We start from the raw sequence: 24,318 nt of genomic DNA, 5'->3' as shown, positions 1-24,318 counted from the left end.
TGAACATGTAGTCAATCAAAGTGCAATGACTGTCAAAATGCTGTCCATGTAAACGTAGTGATTGACTCATGTGGAAACACTAGGAGTTAAAATTGATCACACACCAATCAGAACCTTCGATAAAGAGATAAAAGAGCCCGAGTCAGTTCATTAAGTTTTGGAACAATGGATCCAGAGAGACGTGATTGAAAAGGTCAAGGGCACCAGAGAGGAAGTAATGACCAGAGCGGTAAGGAATGGAGGAAGAGGTGAAGGAGGAGGAAGAGGAGCAAGGAGTCTCAGATGAAATTCGTGCCACTAGTTGACCATGTCCTTGTCCATGCTATGACTATGAGGGAGGCTGGGCATTGAGTTCAGCCAAACTTAAGTTACTTCACCGTCACCTCGATCATAAGAACATTCAGAGAGGAAAACAGGTAGGTGTATGTGGTGAGGGGGGCGTGGTTCAGCGAAGTCTGCAGCGGGAGATAGAGACAGGAGATGAGCAGTGAGTGAGTGGGTTAAATGCAAATGACGAACACCTGTCTCTTGTTGCATGACCGCGAGGCTGGTGATAATCTCCGCAAATGACGTTCCGGAGGACGATTGCATGGCGGCGGCTTCCTTTTCCCTTCCCGGGTTTCGGCACCAGTTTAGCAAAGTTCAATCTCAGGAAGGAAGAGGACAGGGTCGGCTTGACTACTGACTGCTTTATTGTCTTTCACAAATAACAAAAAGGTGTGCAGACAGGCACAAGACGGTCCAAGATCATAACATAAAAATAACTCCAACAGACAAAGTTTCCAGCATCCAGCAGGTTAGCAGTCAGTAGTCCTTCTCTCTCTCAGCCACTCCTGTTGTCTCGTTCCCTGTTCTCAGGGAACCATGGTGTAAAGCATTAACTCGATTAATTATAACTAAAGGGGTAATAAATTACAGTGAATAAGAACGAATCAACTGTAAATGATTCAGAATTAATATTTAACACTTCATCAATTATCCGTCCAGTGAAAAATTGAGGTTAAAGTATTTTACCAATTCTGGATAAAATATTATCCTGTGGCCAACAGTAATAATATTTTATTATGATTATTATAAGCAAAAGTAACCGAAATCTTTCAGTTTAAGGGCAACAATTTGAAACACAGCACAAGACACTTGTATGCGTGAAAAATCAAACAAGACTTTATTGAACTACTTCTAATGATTACTAGAAACTAAGGCTAAACACACACACACACACACACATTCGCGGAGTTGATATGAGTTATGAAGAATGTCCCAACTTCAGTACTAATACTTAAAATCGCAACCTGAGAAAAATCACAAAAGCAGAGCTTTGGCTTGATTATTTCTGCTTAAAGGATTTTCACCAGTTCCAACAAGAGAGAGAGAAGTTTGCTTGTACCTGCATTCGATTTGACAGCTAAGGTAATTGGGTTGTTCCGTGGCTTGTGTTGAGCGGAATCCCGGCTTGGGTTGGCTGTCTTTGAGGTGACGTCTCTCGGGGAAGCCCTGCGTTTGTTTGCGCGGGAGCTTTGGAAGGAAGTCGCCGGCTTGTGCTGCGCTGAAAGCTCTTCTGAGAGACTGGCTTGAGTGGCTCTTGGCTTTGGAGACTTTGGTCATAAAATTAAACGGAATGTTTCAGAGTTCTGGATTTGATGGCTGTTGGATGGAAAAATCAGCTTAGACATGCCCCGTACTGTTTCTTCTTTGTTCATTGATTACATCATGTGACGTTCGTGGAACATTTTCCTGTATTGATTAGTAATTTTATAAGGTTTCCTAATACCTCCCTGATACCGAATTTCAATGTTTCATGCACCCAGCATTATAGAGAATAATAAATCCTGTAATTCAAAGTCAAACATGACACATCTCTTGCACACATATTACTAACCTGACCTAATAAAACAATTATTACAATAATGCATTTGAAGAAAACAACCATATAATGCAACGAATAGACAGGTAAGAAATCACATAGCGTATATGATTCTGAATATAGTTAACCCTTTTAAATGATCTCTCAGCGATTTGATGAGATTTGAGATTGAGTCTGTAAGAAGTAAGTCACGTCACCAATTCTCTTAACGCTGATTAAGTTGGGAAACAACTGAACATCTGTTGCATGTTCATTGTGTGTTTGTTGGGCATAAGAATGAAGTCAGGGAGGGGTAATTCCTTGTTCATTGTCCAAAATCAGTATTTGGTCAAAGTCGTTTGGTAATCTCTGTTGAATGAGGCACTACAATGGTTACATATGTAACCTGAGACATTTTTTGTTACTTTTAGTTATTTGTGTTGTTTAATTTTGTTTATTGTTAAAAAGAAGAAAACATATAATTTCCTGTGTTAAAATGAAAACCTGAATTATTTTATGGCATACTTTAATAAATAAAGAAGATTCAGTATACAAAACTATTTTATTTTGATTGTTTTAAATAAATTAGTATTGTAGTTCATATTTTCTGATTTCCATGGCACGTGTATGAATTTGGTACTTTTACCATAAAGTGACATATCAACCATTTGGTAGAGGCTGATATTTTAAAAATTATGGGATGTGTTGAAAAAAAATATATTGAGTGTGATAACTAGTAACATAAGTAGATAAGAAATGCAAACAAACAATTTTTCAAATGCCTTTTTTTTTTGGTGAGGCAGCTAAAGGGATATAGACCGACCCATTATGGTGACTAATTATAATTAAAGTGACTCCCTAATAAACACAAGAGAACACTGAAAGGCAGAGTGAGATCTCTTAATCTCATGCCCCAATGTTAACATAAATCAATGTAAACACAATGACAACACTGACTGCATACAGATATTTGGGCTTCATAAATCTCAGCAGAAATACTTTGAGCGACTGATCTTTAAACATCTGTAAAGTGTAGCAGCTGTTCTCATTGTCAGACATCATTTGTTCGATCTTCATCAGGAGTTTGGTGACCTGATCTCTGTTGTTGAGATCTTTGTTGTTCAGCAGGTGAAATCTCCCTCCACACTCCTCTGTTAGCTTGGACAGCTCTAAGTTTTCTCTAATTAGTTGTACGGGTGATTCACTGTGAAGCTCGTCTCCATGTGTGAAGAGGACAAATGTATGTTTCATGGTCTTGTCTCCAAACATATGCTTGAATAAGAACAGGGTATCCACATCTTGCTGAGTGAAAGTGTGTAAAGGGAGAACCAGAAGGATCACATGGATTCCCGGAGAACACATGTTCAGCCCTCTCTTCAGCTCCACACTCAGATCAATGTCAGATGAATTAAAGAAGTTTGGAGTGTCCAGTACAGTAACTCTTCTGTTTGACACTTCAGCAGTGTGGGTTTGGCATCTGTTAGTGATGGAGGTCAGGCTCCGCCTGGATGGAAACACATTTTCTCCCAGGATAGTGTTTCCAGAAGCGCTCACTCCTGAACCAGTTTTACCAATCAGCAGAATCCGAAGATCACGAGTGACTAGCGGCTGGTTGACATATTGCTCCATAACTGCAAAACACCAGAAATAGTTACAGCACAATCTCATGGCAATTCATAGTGATTTACATTTTGGCATCCCAGCTAACATATTTTTTGTTATAAGAACTTTCTCCAAATATTCAGTGTTTGTTCTGGGATCGTAGAAAACGTCCAGTTTTTTTTTTACATTACAGGAACATGATTATTACTATTAAAATGTTTAGTTCAGAGTTCAGAGAAACTTTGTCTATCACCAATGATAGAAATTTTTCTTAAGATAAAACGCTCTCTTAATACAACATAATATATACATATGTTGTTGCGATCCTATCGGACTTATAATAGCAACCTGATTCGTAACAAAGCACTGTTCGCCAGAGCTGCTGTGCAGCCAAAATTATATACCAGTTATCAATGTAAAGCTGCTTTGACACAATCTGCATTGTAAAAAGTGCTATATAAATAAAGGTGACTTGACTTGACATAATATCCACAACTCACAATTAATTTTAAATCAAACATCTTTAAGATTAAAGATTAAAAAACAAACAAACAAACAACAAAAAAACAATTATACATAGTTCTAAAACCCACACACAATAACTTAACCTTGTTTAAAATAGTTACTGCATTGGGCACAAAAGAATTCCTGTAAGCCTTTTTCCTAGCCAAAGGAGTTCTAAACTGGCAACCTGAAAAGTAGCTGAAAAACATCATAAAGGAGATGTGTACAAACTGTAATAATAGAAGCTGCTTTCCTTTTAACTGCCACATAATAAAGGTTTGAAAGGTGAAGCTGTGAGACTCCAGTAATCTTTGATGCCTACTTAATAACTGATATTTTTTTTCTTATATTAAATGTCATGACTGATTCCACAAGTGACTGATACTCTGTAGTCATGATGTCCTGTCTAACATTAAATGTCTTCAGCTGTCTCAGAAGAAATAAACGCTGATTAGCTTTCTTGTAGACACCATTTGCATGTTGTGCAAAGGACAGTTGACTGTCAATCACAGTACCCAGATATGATTCAACCTGTTAGATTAATATTAACTGTGTTAAAAGCAGATGTAAAATCCATAAATAAAATCATAACAAACGAGTTAGGAGCATCCAAATGTCTAGTAATAGTATCTAAAAGAGTTAGACAAGCGTTTTCAACTCCCTGTTTCGACTTGTAGGCAAACTGAAGCGGGTCTAAACACTGACCTAGGCTGGCAGAGGGCTCCCCTACTACTACCCTCTCCATGCATTTACAAAGAACTGAGGTAAGTGCTAATCTCTTTAGCATTAGATTTTTTAAGGAACAATAATTATCATCATCTCCTTCCATGCTTTAATGATGAAGAGCTGAGCCACCATTCCAAACAATTGAGCTAAACACTCCTTTAATATATAGCTTCCAAGACCATCTGGGCCTGGAGTTTTTCCTGGCTTTATCCTAGAAAGAATGGAAATGACCCTTTGCTCATCCACACTGATAGGAATGGGACAATTACTGTCATTTATCAGGTCCCAGACCTTCACAGAGCTGATCACACTGAACCTTGCATAAAAATTGTTCAGCTGCTCGACAAAGGAAGTAGGATCTGAACATTGCACTCGAGCTGCATCCTGTGCTTTTCCCATCATCATATTAGGATTCTGCCATGCAGTTTTTATATTCCCTCTTGTACAGTGGGTACGGAAAGTATTTCAGAATTTTTCACTCTTTGTTATATTGCAGCCATTTGCTAAAATCATTTAAGTTCATTTTTTTCCTCATTAATGTACACACAGCACCCCATATTGACAGAAAAACACAGAATTGTTGACATTTTTGCAGATTTATTAAAAAAGAAAAACTAAAATATCACATGGTCCTAAGTATTCAGACCCTTTGCTGTGATACTCATATATTTAACTCAGGTGCTGTCCATTTCTTCTGATGATCCTTGAGATGGTTCTACACCTTCATTTGAGTCCAGCTGTGTTTGATTATACTGATTGGACTTGATTAGGAAAGCCACACACCTGTCTATATAAGACCTTACAGCTCACAGTGCATGTCAGAGCAAATGAGAATCATGAGGTCAAAGGAACTGCCTGAAGAGCTCAGAGACAGATCTGCGCTATCGGGGGAGAAGAGCCTTGGTGAGAGAGGTAAAGAAGAACCCAAAGATCACTGTGGCTGAGCTCCAGAGATGCAGTCGAGAGATGGGAGAAAGTTGTAGAAAGTCAACCATCACTGCAGCCCTCCACCAGTCGGGGCTTTATGGCAGAGTGGCTCGACAGAAGCCTCTCCTCAGTGTAAGACACATGAAAGCCCACATGGAGTTTGCTAAAAAAACACCTGAAGATTCTCTGGTCTGATGAGACCAAGATAGAACTTTTTGGCCTTAATTTTAAGCGGTATGTGTGGAGAAAACCAGGCACTGCTCATCACCTGTCCAATACAGTCCCAACAGTGAAGCATGGTGGTGGCAGCATCATGCTGTGGGGGTGTTTTTCAGCTGCAGGGACAGGACGACTGGTTGCAATCGAGGGAAAGATGAATGTGGCCAAGTACAGGGTTATCCTGGATGAAAACCTTCTCCAGAGTGCTCAGGACCTCAGACTGGGCTGAAGGTTTACCTTCCAACAAGACAATGACCCTAAGCACACAGCTAAAATAACGAAGGAGTGGCTTCACAACAACTCTGTGACTGTTCTTGAATGGCCCAGCCAGAGCCCTGACTTAAACCCAATTGAGCATCTCTGGAGAGACCTAAAAATGGCTGTCCACCAATGTTTACCATCCAACCTGACAGAACTGGAGAGGATCTGCAAGGAGGAATGGCAGAGGATCCCCAAATCCAGGTGTGAAAAACTTGTTGCATCTTTCCCAAAAAGGCGCATGGTTGTATTAGATCAAAAGGGTGCTTCTACTAAATACTGAGCAAAGGGTCTGAATACTTAGGACCATGTGATATTTCAGTTTTTCTTTTTTAATAAATCTGTAAAAATGTCAACAATTCTGTGTTTTTCTGTCAATATGGGGTGCTGTGTGTACATTAATGAGGGAAAAAAATTAACTTAAATGATTTTAGCAAATGGCTGCAATATAACAAAGAGTGAAAAATTTAAGGGGGTCTGAATACTTTCCGTACCCACTGTAAATCTCTCCTCCATTCTATCTTTATATCGGAGCTTGGCTACCCTTGTTTTAAACTTGAGTTCCTTCCTCAGTTCATTTACATGTGTTTTGTCACCTTCAATAAAAAGCCTTTAAAAAAATAAAAAATAAAATAAATAATACAGTGTTTCATATATATATATATATATATATATATATATATATATATATATATATATATATATATATATATATATATCAGTATATTAGTATCACATTTTCACAATACAACTTTTAACACACTTTAAAATAATTGTATTTTAGTATATATTTAAAAAAATATATATTTTAGAAAAATATACTTGAAGTGTAAGTTCAGTTTATTTTTTTAAAGTGTATTTATTTGCACTTTATAAAAATATATTTGAGGTATACACTACACTATATTTATTCACGCCCTGACGAAACTTACCAATTCACAAAATTAACAATGTATAGCTGATATAAAAAACTGGATGACCAGTAATTTCCTACTACTAAATTCAGAAAAAACAGAGATTCTAATTTTTGGACTGAAAACTTCTTCACATACAGTTTTTTCCAGTTGCTAACAAGCATTGTTCAATACTGAAACCACATTTTCAAAACTCTTCACACAGTCAGTGAAACAGAAGTCAATGCAGACCAAACTGTGAACCATCTTTCATTGCTTTCAGACAAAATGCATTCAGTGACCACACTTCAAAATTCAGGAACTCTTTTCCCATTCATACTCCACAACATGCAAAATACTATGTATTTTCAGCACATTTTTCTAATGCTAACACACTGCATTCAAAATGATTAAAAACACATTCAAAACAGAATGATGGCAAATTCTAAGCATTTATGCAGTAATTATTTTAAAATATTCTCAATTTTATAGCCAAAAATTAAAAAAAAAAAAAAAAAAATCATTACAAGCTAATTGCAATTTTAGCTAAAATTCCACCCACTCCAATGCAAGAGAGAGAGCAGACTAGAACCATCACTGCAATTTACTGTAATGAACAACTACACATGTTGTTACAGTAATGTGTAGAATAAATTTTATTTATTCTTTTTTATTATCATTGCAGCCCTGGAGTTTTTTCCCTCTTTTTTCACGTTTTGGTTATAATTTTCAAGTTCTATATTCATATAAAAAAAAAAAGGAATTTTGATTAATTTCTGATTAATTCATGTTACAAATGTTTTCAATAAAGTGAAATTGTGTTACAGTATTCTATATGAAGAACTGATTTATGTGGAAAATCATTGAAACTTTAAAAAAGAAAAGTTCATCAATTATGCAATGCTTTCTGTTGTTAGTGTTTTTTTTTAGGTCAGTGTGTTGTGAATGAAATGTGTGTTTTCTGAATGAGAATTGTTGCCAGAGTTATGTTGGTCTGAGTGAGTTTTGTAGGTGAGATTAACTGTTTGCGCATATGTCGTAGTTTAGATATATTTTTAAGATGGAAGAATGCGGTTTTACAGATGCTAGTAACATGGTCTTCAAATGAAAGATTGGTATCAAAGAGCACACCCAGGTTCTTAGCTGACGACGAAGACTTAACAGAGCAGCCATCAAGTGTTAGACAGTATTCTAGGTTATTACAGTTTTTTCAGTTGCTAACAAGCATTGTTCAATACTGAAACCACATTTTCAAAACTCTTCACACAGTCTGCATTACCAGCATGGATGTTGGCTCTCAATGAAAACTGCAGCACAGTTAGTTCATGCGTTCATGACCTCGAGGCTAGATTACTGTAATGCTCTACTGGGTGGTTGTTCCTCCCGCTTGATAAATAAACTACAGCTCGTACAAAATGCAGCAGCTAGAGTCCTTACTAGAACTAGGAAGTATGACCATATTAGCCCAGTTCTGTCGTCACTGCATTGGCTTCCTGTTAAACATCGTATAGATTTTAAAATCTTGCTAAATACTTACAAAGCACTAAATGGTTTAGCCCCCCAGTACCTGAGCGAGCTCTTAATGCATTATAGTCCTTTACGTTTATTGCGATCTCAGAATTCAGGCCAGCTGATAATACCTAGAATATCAAAATCAACCGCAGGCGGTAGATCCTTCTCCTATTTGGCACCTAAACTCTGGAACAATCTTCCTAGCATTATTCGGGAAGCAGACACACTCTGTCAGTTTAAATCTAGACTAAAAACGCATCTCTTTAACCTGGCATACACATAACACATTATCAATTTATATTTTCAAATCCGTTAAAGGATTATTAGGCTGCATAAATTAGGTCAGCCGGAACCAGGAACACTTCCTATAACACCAGATGTACTCGTTACATCAGAAGAAGAATGGCATCTACACTAATATTAGTCTCTCTGTTTATCCCGAGGTTTACCGTAGTCAACCGGATCCGGGCCGTATCCAGATGAGACCAAGGACCTGCGCCTTGACACGACCACAACACAGCCCTGAAGTATCAGCAGAGATCGAGTCAACTAGATCATCCATTTTGAAGACATCATCAACACGACAGCCAGTGCCACAGTTCCTCAACAGACCGTCCATCCCGGCGTGATGAATACGATCCTCAACTGGATGGAACTGGAATACATACTTTGAATGTAGCGATCCTATCAGACTTATGATAGTGACCTGAATCATAATAAAGCACTGTTCGCCAGAGGAGAACTGGCCCCCCGACTAAGCCTGGTTTCTCCCAAGGTTTTTTTTCTTCTCTCCTTTATAACACTTGTTTGCCACCTGATGTCACCTGATGGAGTTTGGGTTCCTTGCCACTGTCGCCTTTGGCTTGCTTAGTTGGGGACACTTGACATTTGACTTGACATTTGATATTCAACAGTATTCTTGACATTTATTCAACAGTGCTTCTGATCTGCCTGTATTGACACTATTATTTAAGAGCTGCTGTGCAGCCAAAATTATGTACCAGTTATCAATGTAAAGCTGCTTTGACACAATCTGCATTGTAAAAAGTGCTATATAAATAAAGGTGACTTGACATGACTTGCCCTGACTATTCCTCCAACTGAGACTGGATCTGAATCTGCTATTTCTCAATATTTCAGTGATCTGCTCATTAAAAATGCTTAATTGTTTCAATATTTGTTTTATATATATTTTCAACAATTTTGAGCTGTTGTTTTTTCAGAAGGTTTTATCCTATATTTAATGATTGGAACATTGGGTCTTTAATTCTGACTTGCTGTGTTTGAAAATCATGATCCATGATTTTGGTATGAAGTAAGCTTATATGAAAAGAAAATGTAAGCATTTTAGAAATGTGTTAATTGACTGCATTTTGTGTGAAAATGACATGAATTGTATTAATGGTATGGTCACAACAGACGGATGTTCTGCTAAATGTGTTTAGAGTTTTGAAAATGTGACTACAGATTGGACAAAAGTATGTTAGCAATTGAAAAACAACTGTAACCCTTAAACAGGCAAGACTGTAAATGATTATCAGAAAATTATTTCATGTTTTATATCATCTGCACTTAAGTGAAACATATGCATAGGATCTACCCTAAACAGCCAAAGTGTCTTAGGAGATACATAATTTTCAAAATGCAGTAAATAACAGCATGAGCAACATCTAACTTAATTTTCTTTTTCAACATCTTAAGACAATGCTCACAATTAATATTAGCAGTTGTTTTACATTTTTTCTGAAAAAAGTAAGATTAATATATATTTACTTATCACAAAATATGAATGTCCTGGATTTAGGTCAGGCTGACTAATTGATCTCAAAAAACAAATCATGTGCATATTCAAGATCACCAGCATATTCAAGACAGAGTCAGGCTATGATAAATTATTTGATGAAAAAAAAAGCTCTTATGCCCCAAACAATATGAGTAATGAGTATATATCTTGTGGTACACGTTGCCTTTTAGGGTTAAACACAACAATAGTGACATGCTTCATGTAGCATACAAAACACATTAATTCCCAGCATGCATTGCAGTATGAACAAATTTTGTAGCTGAATTATTTCTTGATTGTCACCATTGTTGAAGTCTGTGTGATGAGTGTTCATGTCTAAGTGTGTCTTAACATTCAAATAATTTTGCACAAATCAGTTTAGTATTATAAGTGGTTTTTGTCACATCCCTAGTGAAAAAAAAAGTATACTTTATTGTATTTTAAATATATTCCCATTTTCTATAGTACATTGCAAATATACTAAGAAAAAATGTACTACCTTTAAATATATAAAAAGTATATTAGTATCACATTTTCACAATACAACTTTTAACACACTTTAAAATAATTGTATTTTAGTATATTTTTTAAAAATATATATTTTAGAAAAATATACTTGAAGTGTAAGTTCAGTTTATTTTTTTAAAGTGTATTTATTTGCACTTTATAAAAATATATTTGAGGTATATTTTAACAGTGTGCTGAAAATGATCATTGTAACAATGCACTGAGAGTATATTTAAAAAATACATTATTTAATATCCTGAAGTTGTAGTGTATCTAATGTTAAATTTGAGTATATTTTTTAAGTTTACTTCTTCATCCTTGGAATTCATTATATTACTTGTGCTATTTATTTCAGTATGAATGCATTACAAGCCCATTTAGTAAATGCATTGTAGCCTATACAATTTCCAAATATGTGTAAATGTTTATTAAGTTTACACTGGCAGAATCATTTTACAATCGTACACACAAATCTATATTAAACAACACACCAGCAGCACAAGTAATGTTACTTGCGAAAAAATATGTCGAGTGGTTGAACTTATCGGAATTCAAATGTCTCTTCAACTTGGTCTGTGACCAATCAGATTTTGTTGCTCACTGCCTTCAGCCATTCAGAGCTGCTGACGTCACGGTCCTCGTCTGAATCCCCTCGCTCAGTCACTCAGGTGAAGTATAATGTCGCAATGTTTAATTTATTTAATAAAACACTGAAAGCGCAATACATCGCTCAATCTTGGGGATTCTGATCAGTTCAATCAAGTGACATCGCAGCCTGACCGTGATGGCGACGACAACTGGCTAATCTAATGGCCTACGCGATCCTGAAAGAACCGGAGAAAAGTGCTGCTATTGGGAGGTGAGTTGTAGTCTAACAGTTAACAAACTTTATTTTATTTTCTTTAACAAACGGAGAGCGATATTTTGGCTTAATATCTCCTTTTTGAGTTTGTGTGTGGTGGTTTATGGCACATGTTTGTATGCAGCACCAAAACATTCATATGGTCAAATCGGCCCGTATTCTGTACGATATTAATTCATTAAGTGTTGAATGCTTGACTATGTACCGAAAACAATATCGACATGCCATTCTGACACAGTTCCCTGATGCTAATCCTCATTTACTGTTCAAAAATAGTATTGGTTCAATGCAGTGGTGTAGTCTAGTTTTTTGTAGTGAGTATACTGTGATTTTCCTCTCACAACCTCATACTCACGCGTCCCCATAAGCACCACCACACCCGCTAATGCATATAGTATGTATCTGATCTAGGCTAAATGTAATTGAGGGCATTCTGAAAGACTGCTTATGTGTGTGTTATCAACATGTCAATTTATTATAATCAATACAAGACTTTAACAGCCAATGACATTAACAGCTCTGGACTGATTTTCTACTGTTTAGTGTCAATCACCATCTAACTCAGCCAGTTAAGATCTACATTTAGCCTTAGATGGTATATGAATATGGTCTCTGGATCATAGGTTTTATCAGCTGGCAAATTTCAATGCACATTTTAGAGTTAAAGTTGCAACTATTATTACAAAATGCTGGGTTAAAAACAACCCAAGTTGGGTTGAAAATGGACAAACCCAAAATGAACCCAAAATATGTTGGGAATATAATAAATTATTTAAAATATAATAATTCAACGATAAACATTTATTAAATTGTTTATTAATAAATTATCACCTTTTGATTATTATTGTTGCCTCTAGTAATTGTCTGATTTTTAATTTCCAACCTATTTTGGGTTCATTTTGGCCAGCCACAGTCATTTTTAAACAATAGTTGAGTTAAATAAAACTGCCCAGCACGTTGGGCAAACAACCCAATGGTTGGGTTTGTCTATTCTCAACCCAACTTGGGTTGCTTTTAACCCAGCATTTTTAGAGTGTACCAATAATAGAAAGATGAGGATTATCAGTATATCACAATATCACCCTGTTTGGACTGCTTTGCACCGTTTCCTGCCAGTCTGTCATCATAGTTATGCATTTCAATTCACTAACTTGAAATTCGATTCAATATCAGTTATTTTGGATATACTGTATATCAGGTCAGTATATGGCAAATTTCCTCAAGAAAAAAAATCTCAACTAATGCTGTAAAATATACATCAGTTACATTAATATTGAAGATTAAAACGAACTCGTTTGCATACGGCCTTAAACTACACTTAAGGATTTTTTTGTAATAATAAAGTTATAATAGCTCACTTTAAAATAATTTCTACTCCAATTCGTTTTTTGAAATATAAAACATTTAAATGGTGGCTGTCAACTTGACAGATTTATTCAAACATGCATTAGGCTATATAGGCTATTTAAGAATATTAAAAATTATAATGTAATATGGTGCATATATTTAGCTAAATGCTCCTCTCTAGAGTTCATTTTTCTGGCTGACTAATGAGTTTATGGTCACTGAATATGTTGGTACTGAGGTAACGTTAGCCTAAATGTGACGTTATGACATTGTTTACAAGCTGTAACGTCTTTCCGCGGTTGAAACACTGATTACGCGAATACACGAAACATGATATGGATTTCAGTAAGTTGAACTGTATCTTTTATCATACCTTCAGAAGTTCATTCATGCGTGCTTTTTTAAGTGGGTATACGGAAATCCTTAACCTTTCCTAGTGGGTATACGGCGTATACCTGCGTATCACATAGACTACACCACTGGTTCAATGCAGGATTTAGACAGACTATTGTAAACGTGAATAAAGTGTTGAACATGCTGTCTTATATCTTTGGTATATTCTGTCAACAGATGCTGTTCTTCACGAGTCTCTGCGGTCATCATTGTGCCATCAGACACAATGAGAAGCTCATCAGAAAATGGAATATAATGTGTAATTTGTATTTGTGTATAGAGGGTCACCATGGTCCAATATTTTTTTTCTTTATTGAAAAACATGGTAAGTTTTGCTGAATCTTATTTTAAGTTTAAATAAAAACTATTGGATTTGTTAATGGAATATGTCTCTTCATTAGTGATATTCTTACATTTTATTTAATTTAGTGGCCTTGAAAACAAATGCATTCAACTTTGGGAAAATGTGTTAAACTGTATTTAATTAGTAGCACAATTATAATACTGTATTGTGTGAGATTATGTATGTAACGTCTGGATGGATCCGTTCAGAGTCAATAAACTTTGGAGTTTTCCGAACGCTTTTAACCTGATGAACTTTGTTTGTAAATCACTAAATCGGCTCCGGACGACTGTGACTTTCGGCAGGTTTGTGGACCTGTGAGGGTAAACAGAAAACTGCAACTTCCTCACTTTGGTGACTTCAAAAGGAGCACCCCCCCCCCCCCCCCCCCCCCCCCCCCCCAGAGACTGACCAGATCCACATTCCAACACCCACACACACAGGCACACACAAAAACACACACACAGACACATACAGAAACACACAATCATACATTTTTGACTGTATATGTAAAATACAACTATGCTGAAATATATCCATCATGTATTTTAGGGCCTATGCATGTTTCCTAGTGTTTAAATGAGTGTATTTGTGCTAGTGTGCATTTTAATAGTGGAATCTTGTCTGTAAACCATAACTTCTTTTATATGCATTTCTGATGTATCGAGTTTGATCTCTCCGTAAAGCTCCGGACTCGAGCTATTCACTGAGGTATGTCACATAGCTGACAAATGCATTTTTCTGTGTGTTTAATGATACTGTGAAGAAAGCACTCCATCTCGAAATCCAATCTGATAGTCATTAAGTATGCAAATTCAGCTAGGAGACCAAACAAAGGAACTTTGCCCGCCAAATAGTGCTGCGCATCTATTGGTCGCTACAATTCAGGAGGTGTGTTAGCTTGGGTTTCCATAAAAACAACGACACACACCTTCTCCGTGGTTCTCTCTTTGTGTTCTCCCGATTGTCTCACGAGCATCTCATGCATGTCTTTCCCGGACATCTCCAGTGACCATGCGCTGCCATCACGCTCAGCTTCGGGACCGCCATCTTCCAGCGAAACTCACTCTCAAGTCCTCAGTTCAAACCTTCCCGCGGAACGGAAGAAGCCAACGAACTGCACCAGTGCTAAACTGAAATTCGACACGCACAACCAATGCAAGTATACTGACGTTTCTCAATCTTAGATGATGAAACTGATTTCCGCGCTGGCCTCAAGGACTGTTTTGTAAGTTTGCTACTTGCCTTCTCTCTTTCCTTCTCTACTTCCACTCTTGTACATAGGTGTGTATATTCTTGTATATATATTTAGACGTATAATCTCTGTAGTCGTAGCTGCATATATTAAACACTTAATTCATGCTCGATTGTTCTGTTTGTTCTTTCAACTGAAGACCAAGTCACTTTAACGTTTTTGATCGTTTTATGCTTTGATGCTATAATAGGAATATTCTCTTGGCCAGAGAATAACTCCGTTTATAATATTCTGTGAGGGGCTTAGTTTGCTGGACAAACGAACAGTTTATCTAAATAATTATTAAACCAGGACTAATCATACATGTAATTGATTATAATTCGTTGTAATTAATTAACCATATATGTTTAATTCCCCCTTGGGTCAATATGTGCATAATAATTCATAAAACCTTGTGAATTATTATATTCATATTCCACCCATAAATTGATTAATAACCGCTACATCGTTACATATTATTTTTGGTGGAGAATGCGGGCAATGTTTTAAACTTGGTTTTTGGTAGAATGTAGAATATGTAGAATAATTTGTGTGATTTAATGTGTAACGTGCCGTCCCTCACTTTGAAGATACGTTAACAAAGCTGCTTTGTGTCTAAAAACACGGTAGTAAATTGTTGAACGTGAAATACACTGCAGTCCATTAATATTTCAAGCTCGTATCTGTGAAGGACGACAATCTTTGCAGTAAGTTACAGTTTTGAATATTAATTTCCGCTTGAATAAAAGAATTGAATCGTGTTCAGCGAAGTTTAGAGAGTCGTGGCGAGATTCCTGCGATCCCTCTTTCAAGGCCTTATTATATTTGCCACTATTTATCTGAATTATTTGTGTCGTCAAATAATTCACAATATAGCTGGCGCTCCTGGGTTACGTCGTTTGGCCTAGCTACCCAAACCACGTGATCCCCCTTACAAATCTAATCGGAGAGCAGTTCATCTGGTTTATCGATTGATGTGTAAAATTTTGGAGCTGGTCCACGTTCTGATCCAACGTGACCTGTAACAGCGGCGAAGAAACCCCGCAAAAGTTACATATTCGCGTGCATTAAAGTTTGCACCATAAGGGACTGATTCCCAAAGTTGTGTACCCGTGAGTAAAACGGTACATATATATAGTTATTGTAATCATGATCGTGCAGTTAAAACAGCCGTAGAATCCCACAAGCGCGCTCGTTTTAGATCACGAATTAAGGAAAGGGGATGCAGTAACTCTGATCCGACGCCAGAGGGCAGTCTGCTCAGGTGTGGCACCCCTCCCTACTTATTGGTTGTGTGGACTCATTGACGCCACCGCGTGGACGTTCTGAGTTAAAGCCGCTCCATACTTTGAACTGAAATTATCTCCAAATTGTCTTTGCTTCTCTATACTGCGGGGAGTTGTAAAAGTAATTTGCTTTTGGTGGTTATGCTTTCCAATCATTGTTGGAATGTGGTTTACTGATTTAAATTTAATTTAAACACGTTTAAATTTTTAATTTAAATTAAGTTTCCCTTCCAACAAGGGAATTCACTTTCTGAGAGTGCGCCCCCTGGTGGACACTGCCAGATAAGTCAATTCTCTTTTCCTTGTATTCTTTTCCTGTGTTCACAAATCTACTCTATTGTATTTTATTTTATTTTAGTTTAGTTTATTTATTTTATTTTTATTCTACTTTGTTTTATTTCATCTATTCCCTTTTTGTCTTTTCTCTCTCTTTCTCTCAAGTTATTTCTTTATTTTTACTTTGGAAGTTCATTCCCTTTTGTTACTTAATGTTTTATTTTATTCAGTCTTGGTTCTGGGTCCTGTTTGTTATTGGCTGGCAATAACATTCACGCACACCCAAGCCTCCCTATTTCATACACTTATTTTAAATTTAATTAAATAACATTTAATTGAATTTTAAAATTAAGTAGTGTCAATCAGTTGGCATTTTGCTCATAAAAAAGCAATTCTCTTCAAGGAAACTTACAAATAGGGAAGGCTTTCTCCTCTCTTTTCCCTTTCTGTTATTCTATGCACTTATTCAAATTCAGTTGAACAGAGTTTGATTCGAATTTGAGTCAAGTGCCTCTGGACTGTCTTCCTTCTCTCCCTTTTCCCCATTCTGTTATCTCATGCACTGGTCTGAATTCAATTAAACAGAGTTTAATTCAAATTTGAATCAAGTGCATCTGAACTATTTTGTTTTTCTTTACCCCCTTTTGCTCATTTCAGTTCTAGTTTAACTAGTTCATTCTGACTGTCATTTTAGGCTCATTTTCTTTCGTCATACACACTTAATTATTTAAATTTGGTTTAAACAAGATTTAAACTGAGATTTAAATTTACAATTAAGCTGTGTTTGGGTGATCACTTGTGTATTTGCAGATAAGGCCCTTCACCGCCTGGTGGTGAGTTGATGGTCGCCCCAGTGAGTTCCAGTGAGTGGAGCTGCCTGGCCTGGCGGTCTTGCACTAACTGTGTGTGAATCGGGGACATTCTGACCTCGTATCACGGGCAACACGCAAGGACATCAGCGAGTTGTGTATCAGGTACAGGGAGGCAACGAGACCAGGGTGACAACAAACGGCAATTTTGTTTAATTTCCCTGCTCAGGCTTCTGCACGACAGAACCGCCCCTTTGGAGTAACTGCCCGTAAAGGGGACAGTTCAGGGAAAACTCAATTTTGACCGGTCACTTGGGCCGTTGGCGCAAATACCTTGCCAAAGTGCGCAATTGTGCTGGTGTTCCCTGTTTGAGAGGTTGCAACATGGTACAAAGGGGACAGGTGGCCACGGACACCGCAGTCGAGTGTTTGAACGTCTAGAAAAGGTTGCCTGCCATTGAGTTCTTATCTGAGCACCCACAATTCACCCAAGCCTAAATTAGTGACATACAGTCACTTCACCTAATTGAAAGCCACAGAATATTACATATTCTTCGATTATTCAGGTGCGGGCCAACCCTTATACTCTCGATCCATACCATCCCTCTAGGTTTTATGACGCAACAGTGCACTCGCCTGACACCGTCATAAACCCAGCTGGAATAGGAAGTTTAAGTTTCACTTCTCCCCTCTAGCCCTTCTGTTTTAGTTTATTGCTATTCTATTTTTATTCCTTTCTATTTGTTTACTGCTCTATTTCTCATTTAATTGCATCCACCCTGTTCTGTTTTGCTTTTCTACTGTGTTTGTTTCTTTCAGTTCATGTAAAAGCAGAGCCTGTGAGAGCCACCACGGAAAACTGAGTAATAGATAGACGACCGAGCAGTGAGAGTCATGAAAGGACTCTTAGGGCTACCGCCTGTCGAAATCTTTATTCAAATCCGGCACTCACCCACACAAATTGACCCGCGTGGTCCTTTTGGCTATCGACAATTAAGTGTTTAGCTTACATTCCACTAACTGTCTGCACCAGTTAACTGGAACCAAACCAAAGAATTATATAATCATGCATTGTTATAAGTCGTTAGTTCTGCGCGTGCTTGCATTGGTTCTGTTTGTGCTGTCTTTCTCTCGCCAACAGCAAGCTAACGTGTTCAGAGCAGCCAGCCCCAGCACCCACGGGGACCGACTCAAGACCTGGTTGGGCTCCCTGACCAGCATGTTCCTGCCCAACGCCGCTGTGGATCCCCAGCACCCAAGCAACGAGCAGCTGGACGACAACCTGAAACGACTGATGGCCCACGATCCGACGCCGAGTTACAAAGAATGGGCGAAAGTCATCCGAGCCATCGCCCACAACCTCAAGCTCCAGGCGGAGGATGCCCGGCGGAATCAGGCCCAGATTCATTGTCACCACGATTAGCGACGCGTCGAGACCCAGGACCAGCGTTGGACAGCGGATGAATCCAAACCCGAGCTGCAGGAGGAGCTGCAAAGACTTCAAAAAGCCCTTGCAGAGCTCCACCTGGAGGTGGAGCGTAGAGAACTGACTGAAAAACTCCAACACAGCGAAGCTCCCCTAGCCAAAGCAGAGACTAAGCCGAAAGACAGACACACTAAAGCCCTGACCTGTGAAAATCATCTTAAACAGGCCCAGAAAGGAGTTATGGCTCCGAAACAACAAAGAAACTATGTGAATGAACTTGACACTGGTTACAGAGAACTGAAAAGTGGCATGGGAGGGAAAACACACATCACCGGGTTTCCCCTAACCAGTCAAGAAGCCCTAATTCCAAATGGGGTTAAAAGTCCACTGCCCAAAACGTCCAGCGGCCAGGAAACTTTGCCAGCAGCTGTCACATCCAACTGCCAGCACCTGCGACAGGCTCTGATCCAAAAGCTCTCTGACCCTGCATCAGATCAAGGGCTCCCTGCTGCCATGGACCTAAAACGGGGCAGACTGAAAAACCCATACACTTGCTACAGCCGACTGCAAATGGCCTACTTCAGAGCACGTGGTCAGCCAGCAATGGAGGAAGATTTCATCTTCAACACTCTGCTTCTCCGAGAGCTGCACCCTGCGGTGAGTGATCATCTGGCAGCCTTGGCCTGCTCACGCAGCATGTCTATTCAGCAGCTGCGAGACTTGGTCAACGAAGCTCAAGCCAAGCAGAGAACTGCGTCTAAAAGGACTGTAGAAAATCCAACCAGTTATCCAGGCTCCGATCACTACCTTTTTGACAGACTGAGAAATGAAGCTGAAAGACAAAATCAGACTCTCAATTCACAAAGATGTGAGCTGAATGTGCAGTCGCACAGTCCAAATGAGGTCCACCTTGAACACACAGCTCCCACGCACCACACCACTGGTCGAGTGAGCCTGGTACCTCCTGTGTGCGTAGCGCAAATGGACACGTTTCTCTGTTTCACCCACAAAGACCTGCTAGACTGTTTTGAGCCCTTATTGAACGCCAGACCACTGAAAATCTGGGCTCAAGTGTGTGAACTTCTGCCTTCCCAGTCACCCAGACCACCTGAGCCAGACGGTCAGGTCACAGAGGTCGCGGGAAATCTCACAGCTAGCCGCGGGAACTCTGTCTCAGAGCACAGTCCAAGTTCGCTACCCGGCGCACTTCAACTCACCATAGACTGTAACTCCCTCTGCTCCAAGGTCACGACAGACTCACAGCTGAACTACAACAGACATTATTCTCACACTGTGGGCAGACAACTCAGCCTTCAGCCACACGCTGTTAAGTGCTCCCATTGAAGGAACACCGGACCTCCCATCTGTCAACATGCAAACACGCAAACACGCTTCCCATTGGACTTTCGTCTGTCAGCCACAACAACTGCCAAGGACATCCGCGTTTTGAACTTGAAGTGGAACAACCGGCGTCTAAGTCATCACTTCCTGGGCCTTCCAGACCTCCTGATGCACACTAAAGTTCATATTGACAATGCTAAGGAGTTAGTGTGGGCCCCAATGACTGTACAGCTCCCTGTTGTTCCTGCCAACACTGCCAACTTCCTGTCAGCCCAGCACATCCAAAAAGTCTGCGTCCTGATCAACATACAGGAACCTGTAGTACCACCTTACACCAAAGGGGGTGCTGTTTGGCTCAACATACAGGAAATTGTAGTACCACCTTACACCAAAGGGGGTGCTGTTTGGATCAACATACAGGAAATTGTAGTACCACCTTACACCAAAGGGGGTGCTGTTTGGCTCAACAGGCAATGTGGTCAAACCCTAAGCCACACGCTGGGCTCCTTCACACTTTCACCTGAAGGCGTGGAACTTGGACCCACTCTAAAAGCCACACCGCTAACTGAAGTGTCACCCTATGTAGCTCACAGTCGGCTCAACGAATGCATGGTCACAGACATCAGCATTCCCAAAGCCCACCATCTAGAATGGATAATGGACCACGGCCCCTATGACGTTGAACTCAGGTTAACAGTCGTTAACTTAGTACCAGCTGCCATGGTCCCAGAAGGAAGCTTAAGCAACACAAGTTTCACAGCATCCTTCAAGAGCATCTCCATCACTCACATCAAACTGGTACCCACAGAACAGGTGCGCAGAACGGAGCTGATGGAGGACCAACACCTCGCTGTACCCACAGTCGCTAACCAGCCTGCCTGTGAAACTCAGGAATGCACTGCACCTCTGACAGCCAACCTGACAGCTAACACCACAACAGAGGAGCCATTCCCAAGGTTTGATCCTAAAGGCCAACAGATCCAGAAAGATGCAAGTGCCCAGAAGGTCACATCGCCCCACATGAACCAGTGCAGGAGTTTGTTCATTCAACAGAAGGAAAAGGTGTTATCTGCCCATGCAACAGCACCTATTCAGTCCCTACCTGGTCCATTGTCAAACCAGACAGCAAGTGGCGACCCACCAGCGACTTCAGGAAGCTGAACCAGCAAGTGCCACTGCCACGACGTGCCAGAAAGCACAAGTCTGCACGGAGCAGAGACTCAGTTGCCTGCCAAAACTGCTATAACAGCACACCAGCATTGACACTTAAGATAAAGGTGCCCCAACAACAGCAACCAACCTGTCACAGGTACCTCAAAGAGAATGCGTGCCAAGGAATGCCCACGGCCTACGTCGATGGACGTTCCTACATCCATGAGGGCATCCTACAGGCAAGTGCAAGGGTACGATGGTTAAACAACCAACCCTGCCAATCACAGAATGGCAGGTGGGGTCCCCAATCATGTCAGTATGGTGAAGCAGCAGCTACCCTCATAACTCTTCAGGTCTCCTCTGTCCATAACATCAGAGAACTCATGTGCACAGACTCACACTATGCCAGACCTTGTTTCACATGCCATCTTCTGGGCTGGAAACAAACTGGTTTCAAGACTGAATGCAACAAGCAGGTGAAACATCAACACCTGTTCCAGACACGTGATCACCTCACCCAAGCACACGACACAATCGCTTACGGGGAAAAGGTGAAAAGACGCTTAAAGCAACCAGGGCGTGACAAAGGCGTGAACGACCAAACTAATACCCTTGCCAAGACTGGCACCCTGCATAACAAGCTATGGTCACACCCACCCCATTCACCCACCCTTAGTGTGGCAACAACAACCCGCAGCCAGCGGACTGTTCCTGCAACATTTCCCGCCTTACTGCCACTGACAACCAAACTTGCCAACACTTCCATGCGAAATGTTTTGCACCACCACTCATACCCCTCCAACCTCCCGTTCACGGCATCTGGTCCCATGACGGCCCCTGGCCACAAACGACTACATGAGACCAACCACATGCTGCGTGTGGGAGTGAACTTTCTAAAATATGTCCCTGATGTCCTCACAGCGCCAAAGCTTGTACTGCCACAGGGCCAAAAGGGGGGTGAACTGATATACACCCACGACACATCATGTGCCAAACACCATGGCACCAGAACTATTTATGAGACTTTGAAACAAGTGGCGTACTGGCCCAGCATGCAGCAAGATGTGGCAGAGCACGCCAGAGGATGTCAAGTTTGCCGTCACGTCCAGACTGCAAACGCAAATCGCCGAGCTCCACTGCAAAACCGAGGAGTCACGTTTCCACGGTCAGTCGACCAGAAAGACTGGACTGTGAAACCTCCTCTGATGCTCATGGCCATCACAGACACCATACAGGAGTCAACTCAGGTGTTCCCCACGGAACTACTGATGGCACGGCAGGTGCCACTGCCATTGCACCTGTACCAACCAGGAGACTTGAGTCTCATCACAGCCTGCTCCCCTCACCAGCATCGCAACAAGCTCCGCCTACAACTGAGAAAACAACTCGCAACACAGAGCCAAACCCTGCAAACCACCTGCAAATCCCGGAAAGGTATTGTGGTGGTTCTCTGTACTCACAGTTTCCTGCTGATCCAAACGGCGAACTCAAGGAAGCAACTGTTTACAGTCCTCCAGAATGACTTTGCCCAAATCAGCTGGTTATAGCTCTGCTGACAGACCTGCTGCGAGAAGTTAGCTTCCCTATGGACAGAGTGGCTATGAATAGGATCCCTCAGTATCCTACACAAACTGTGCTGGACCTTGCTACTGGCAGACCCACCAAGACTGTTCCAGCCCACCTCACTGACTCCCTGGGTGCTGCCATCCTACTGCATGTCGACCCCGAGCAGAATGAGGTGGCTGTCCTTCTCAATCTACCCAGCGGTGAACCAGATAACATCTCCAGACCCAAAGACAAGGTCAATGTCAGGTGGTGGCAATGTAACACCCATGCCAAGAAACACACCTCAGTTGTGGTAGCCTACCACAACAGCAACCCACGGCTGTGCCTGGCTCCCCACTTTTGCAGGTGTAGTTTCACCAAAGACTTTCAGTACTTCTGCCCAAACCAGCTCTTCCTCAGAAACCACACTGAAGGAATGGGCCAGTTGCAGCCCAGGACCAGCGACACACGCTGCCCGGCCAAGCCTCACACCCCAGTCATCGGAACACAAGCCGAGATTGTGGGTGATCGACTGCTCGTCCACACCCCCACTCATGCTGCCACCCTAACAGCACAACACTGCCACTCGTGTCAACCTGCCCAATCCAAGTAAGTGGATCCAGGTACCCCTGGGTTCCATCCTTCACCGCAGCCATCTGGCAGTGTACTGTCTCTCAAGCAAAGAGGACCAGTCAGAACTGGAAATCCCATCCTCCTCCAGGAATCACCATCACACCTTAGATCCAGGACTGGAACTGAGGACTGCCAAAGGGGGGTCCCAGCTAAGTGACAGTACTCCTATCGATGCAGCCCTCCAAGCACTCTCACGACTGCTTGTCCTGATCAGCTCACCTAGAGCCCAAGCTTGGACTGCTGCCAACACAGTCCTTTGCCTCTCCCTAGCAATCAAGTACGCACTCGCCCTGGGCCTGGCCTTCATTCTATCCAAAGGGACCAAAGGGATGCAAGAGTCCACGGACAAGTGCCTATCTGCCCTTCCTCAAGGACCAGTAGGAACCACCTGCTGTGTGACCATCCGGATCCATGTGCCATCAAACTTGGTTAACGTCCAACGAAGTCCGCACAGGAACTTCGTTGGCCGAAAGGGGGACTAACGTCTGGATGGATCCGTTCAGAGTCAATAAACTTTGGAGTTTTCCGAACGCTTTTAACCTGATGAACATTGTTTGTAAATCACTAAATCGGCTCCGGACGACTGTGACTTTCGGCAGGTTTGTGGACCTGTGAGGGTAAACAGAAAACTCCAACTTCCTCACTTTGGTGACTTCAAAAGGAGCACCCCCCCCCAGAGACTGACCAGATCCACATTCCAACACCCACACACACAGGCACACACAAAAACACACACACAGACACATACAGAAACACACAATCATACATTTTTGACTGTATATGTAAAATACAACTATGCTGAAATATATCCATCATGTATTTTGGGGCCTATGCATGTTTCCTAGTGTTTAAATGAGTGTATTTGTGCTAGTGTGCATTTTAATAGTGGAATCTTGT

General features: G+C 40.6%; 1 protein-coding gene across 1 annotated transcript in view; it reads right to left on the bottom strand.

Annotated features, from left to right (window-relative positions):
- Positions 1–2,638: 2,638 nt before the first annotated feature.
- LOC125247842 (GTPase IMAP family member 7-like) overlaps positions 2,639–24,318 on the bottom strand; it is a 33,908-nt gene continuing 12,228 nt past the window's right edge. The window contains exon 2 of the mRNA XM_048159358.1: positions 2,639–3,474. Within this exon, the coding sequence (XP_048015315.1) occupies positions 2,750–3,472 (723 nt within the window). The 5' untranslated portion in view covers positions 3,473–3,474 and the 3' untranslated portion in view covers positions 2,639–2,749. The remainder of the gene's footprint in view (positions 3,475–24,318) is intronic.

Source organism: Megalobrama amblycephala, linkage group LG1 (genome assembly GCF_018812025.1).
Source record: "Megalobrama amblycephala isolate DHTTF-2021 linkage group LG1, ASM1881202v1, whole genome shotgun sequence".
In the NCBI taxonomy this organism is placed as follows: Eukaryota; Metazoa; Chordata; class Actinopteri; order Cypriniformes; family Xenocyprididae; genus Megalobrama; species Megalobrama amblycephala.
Note: the sequence above shows the minus strand (reverse complement) of the source record. Positions and strands in the feature narration are given on the sequence as shown.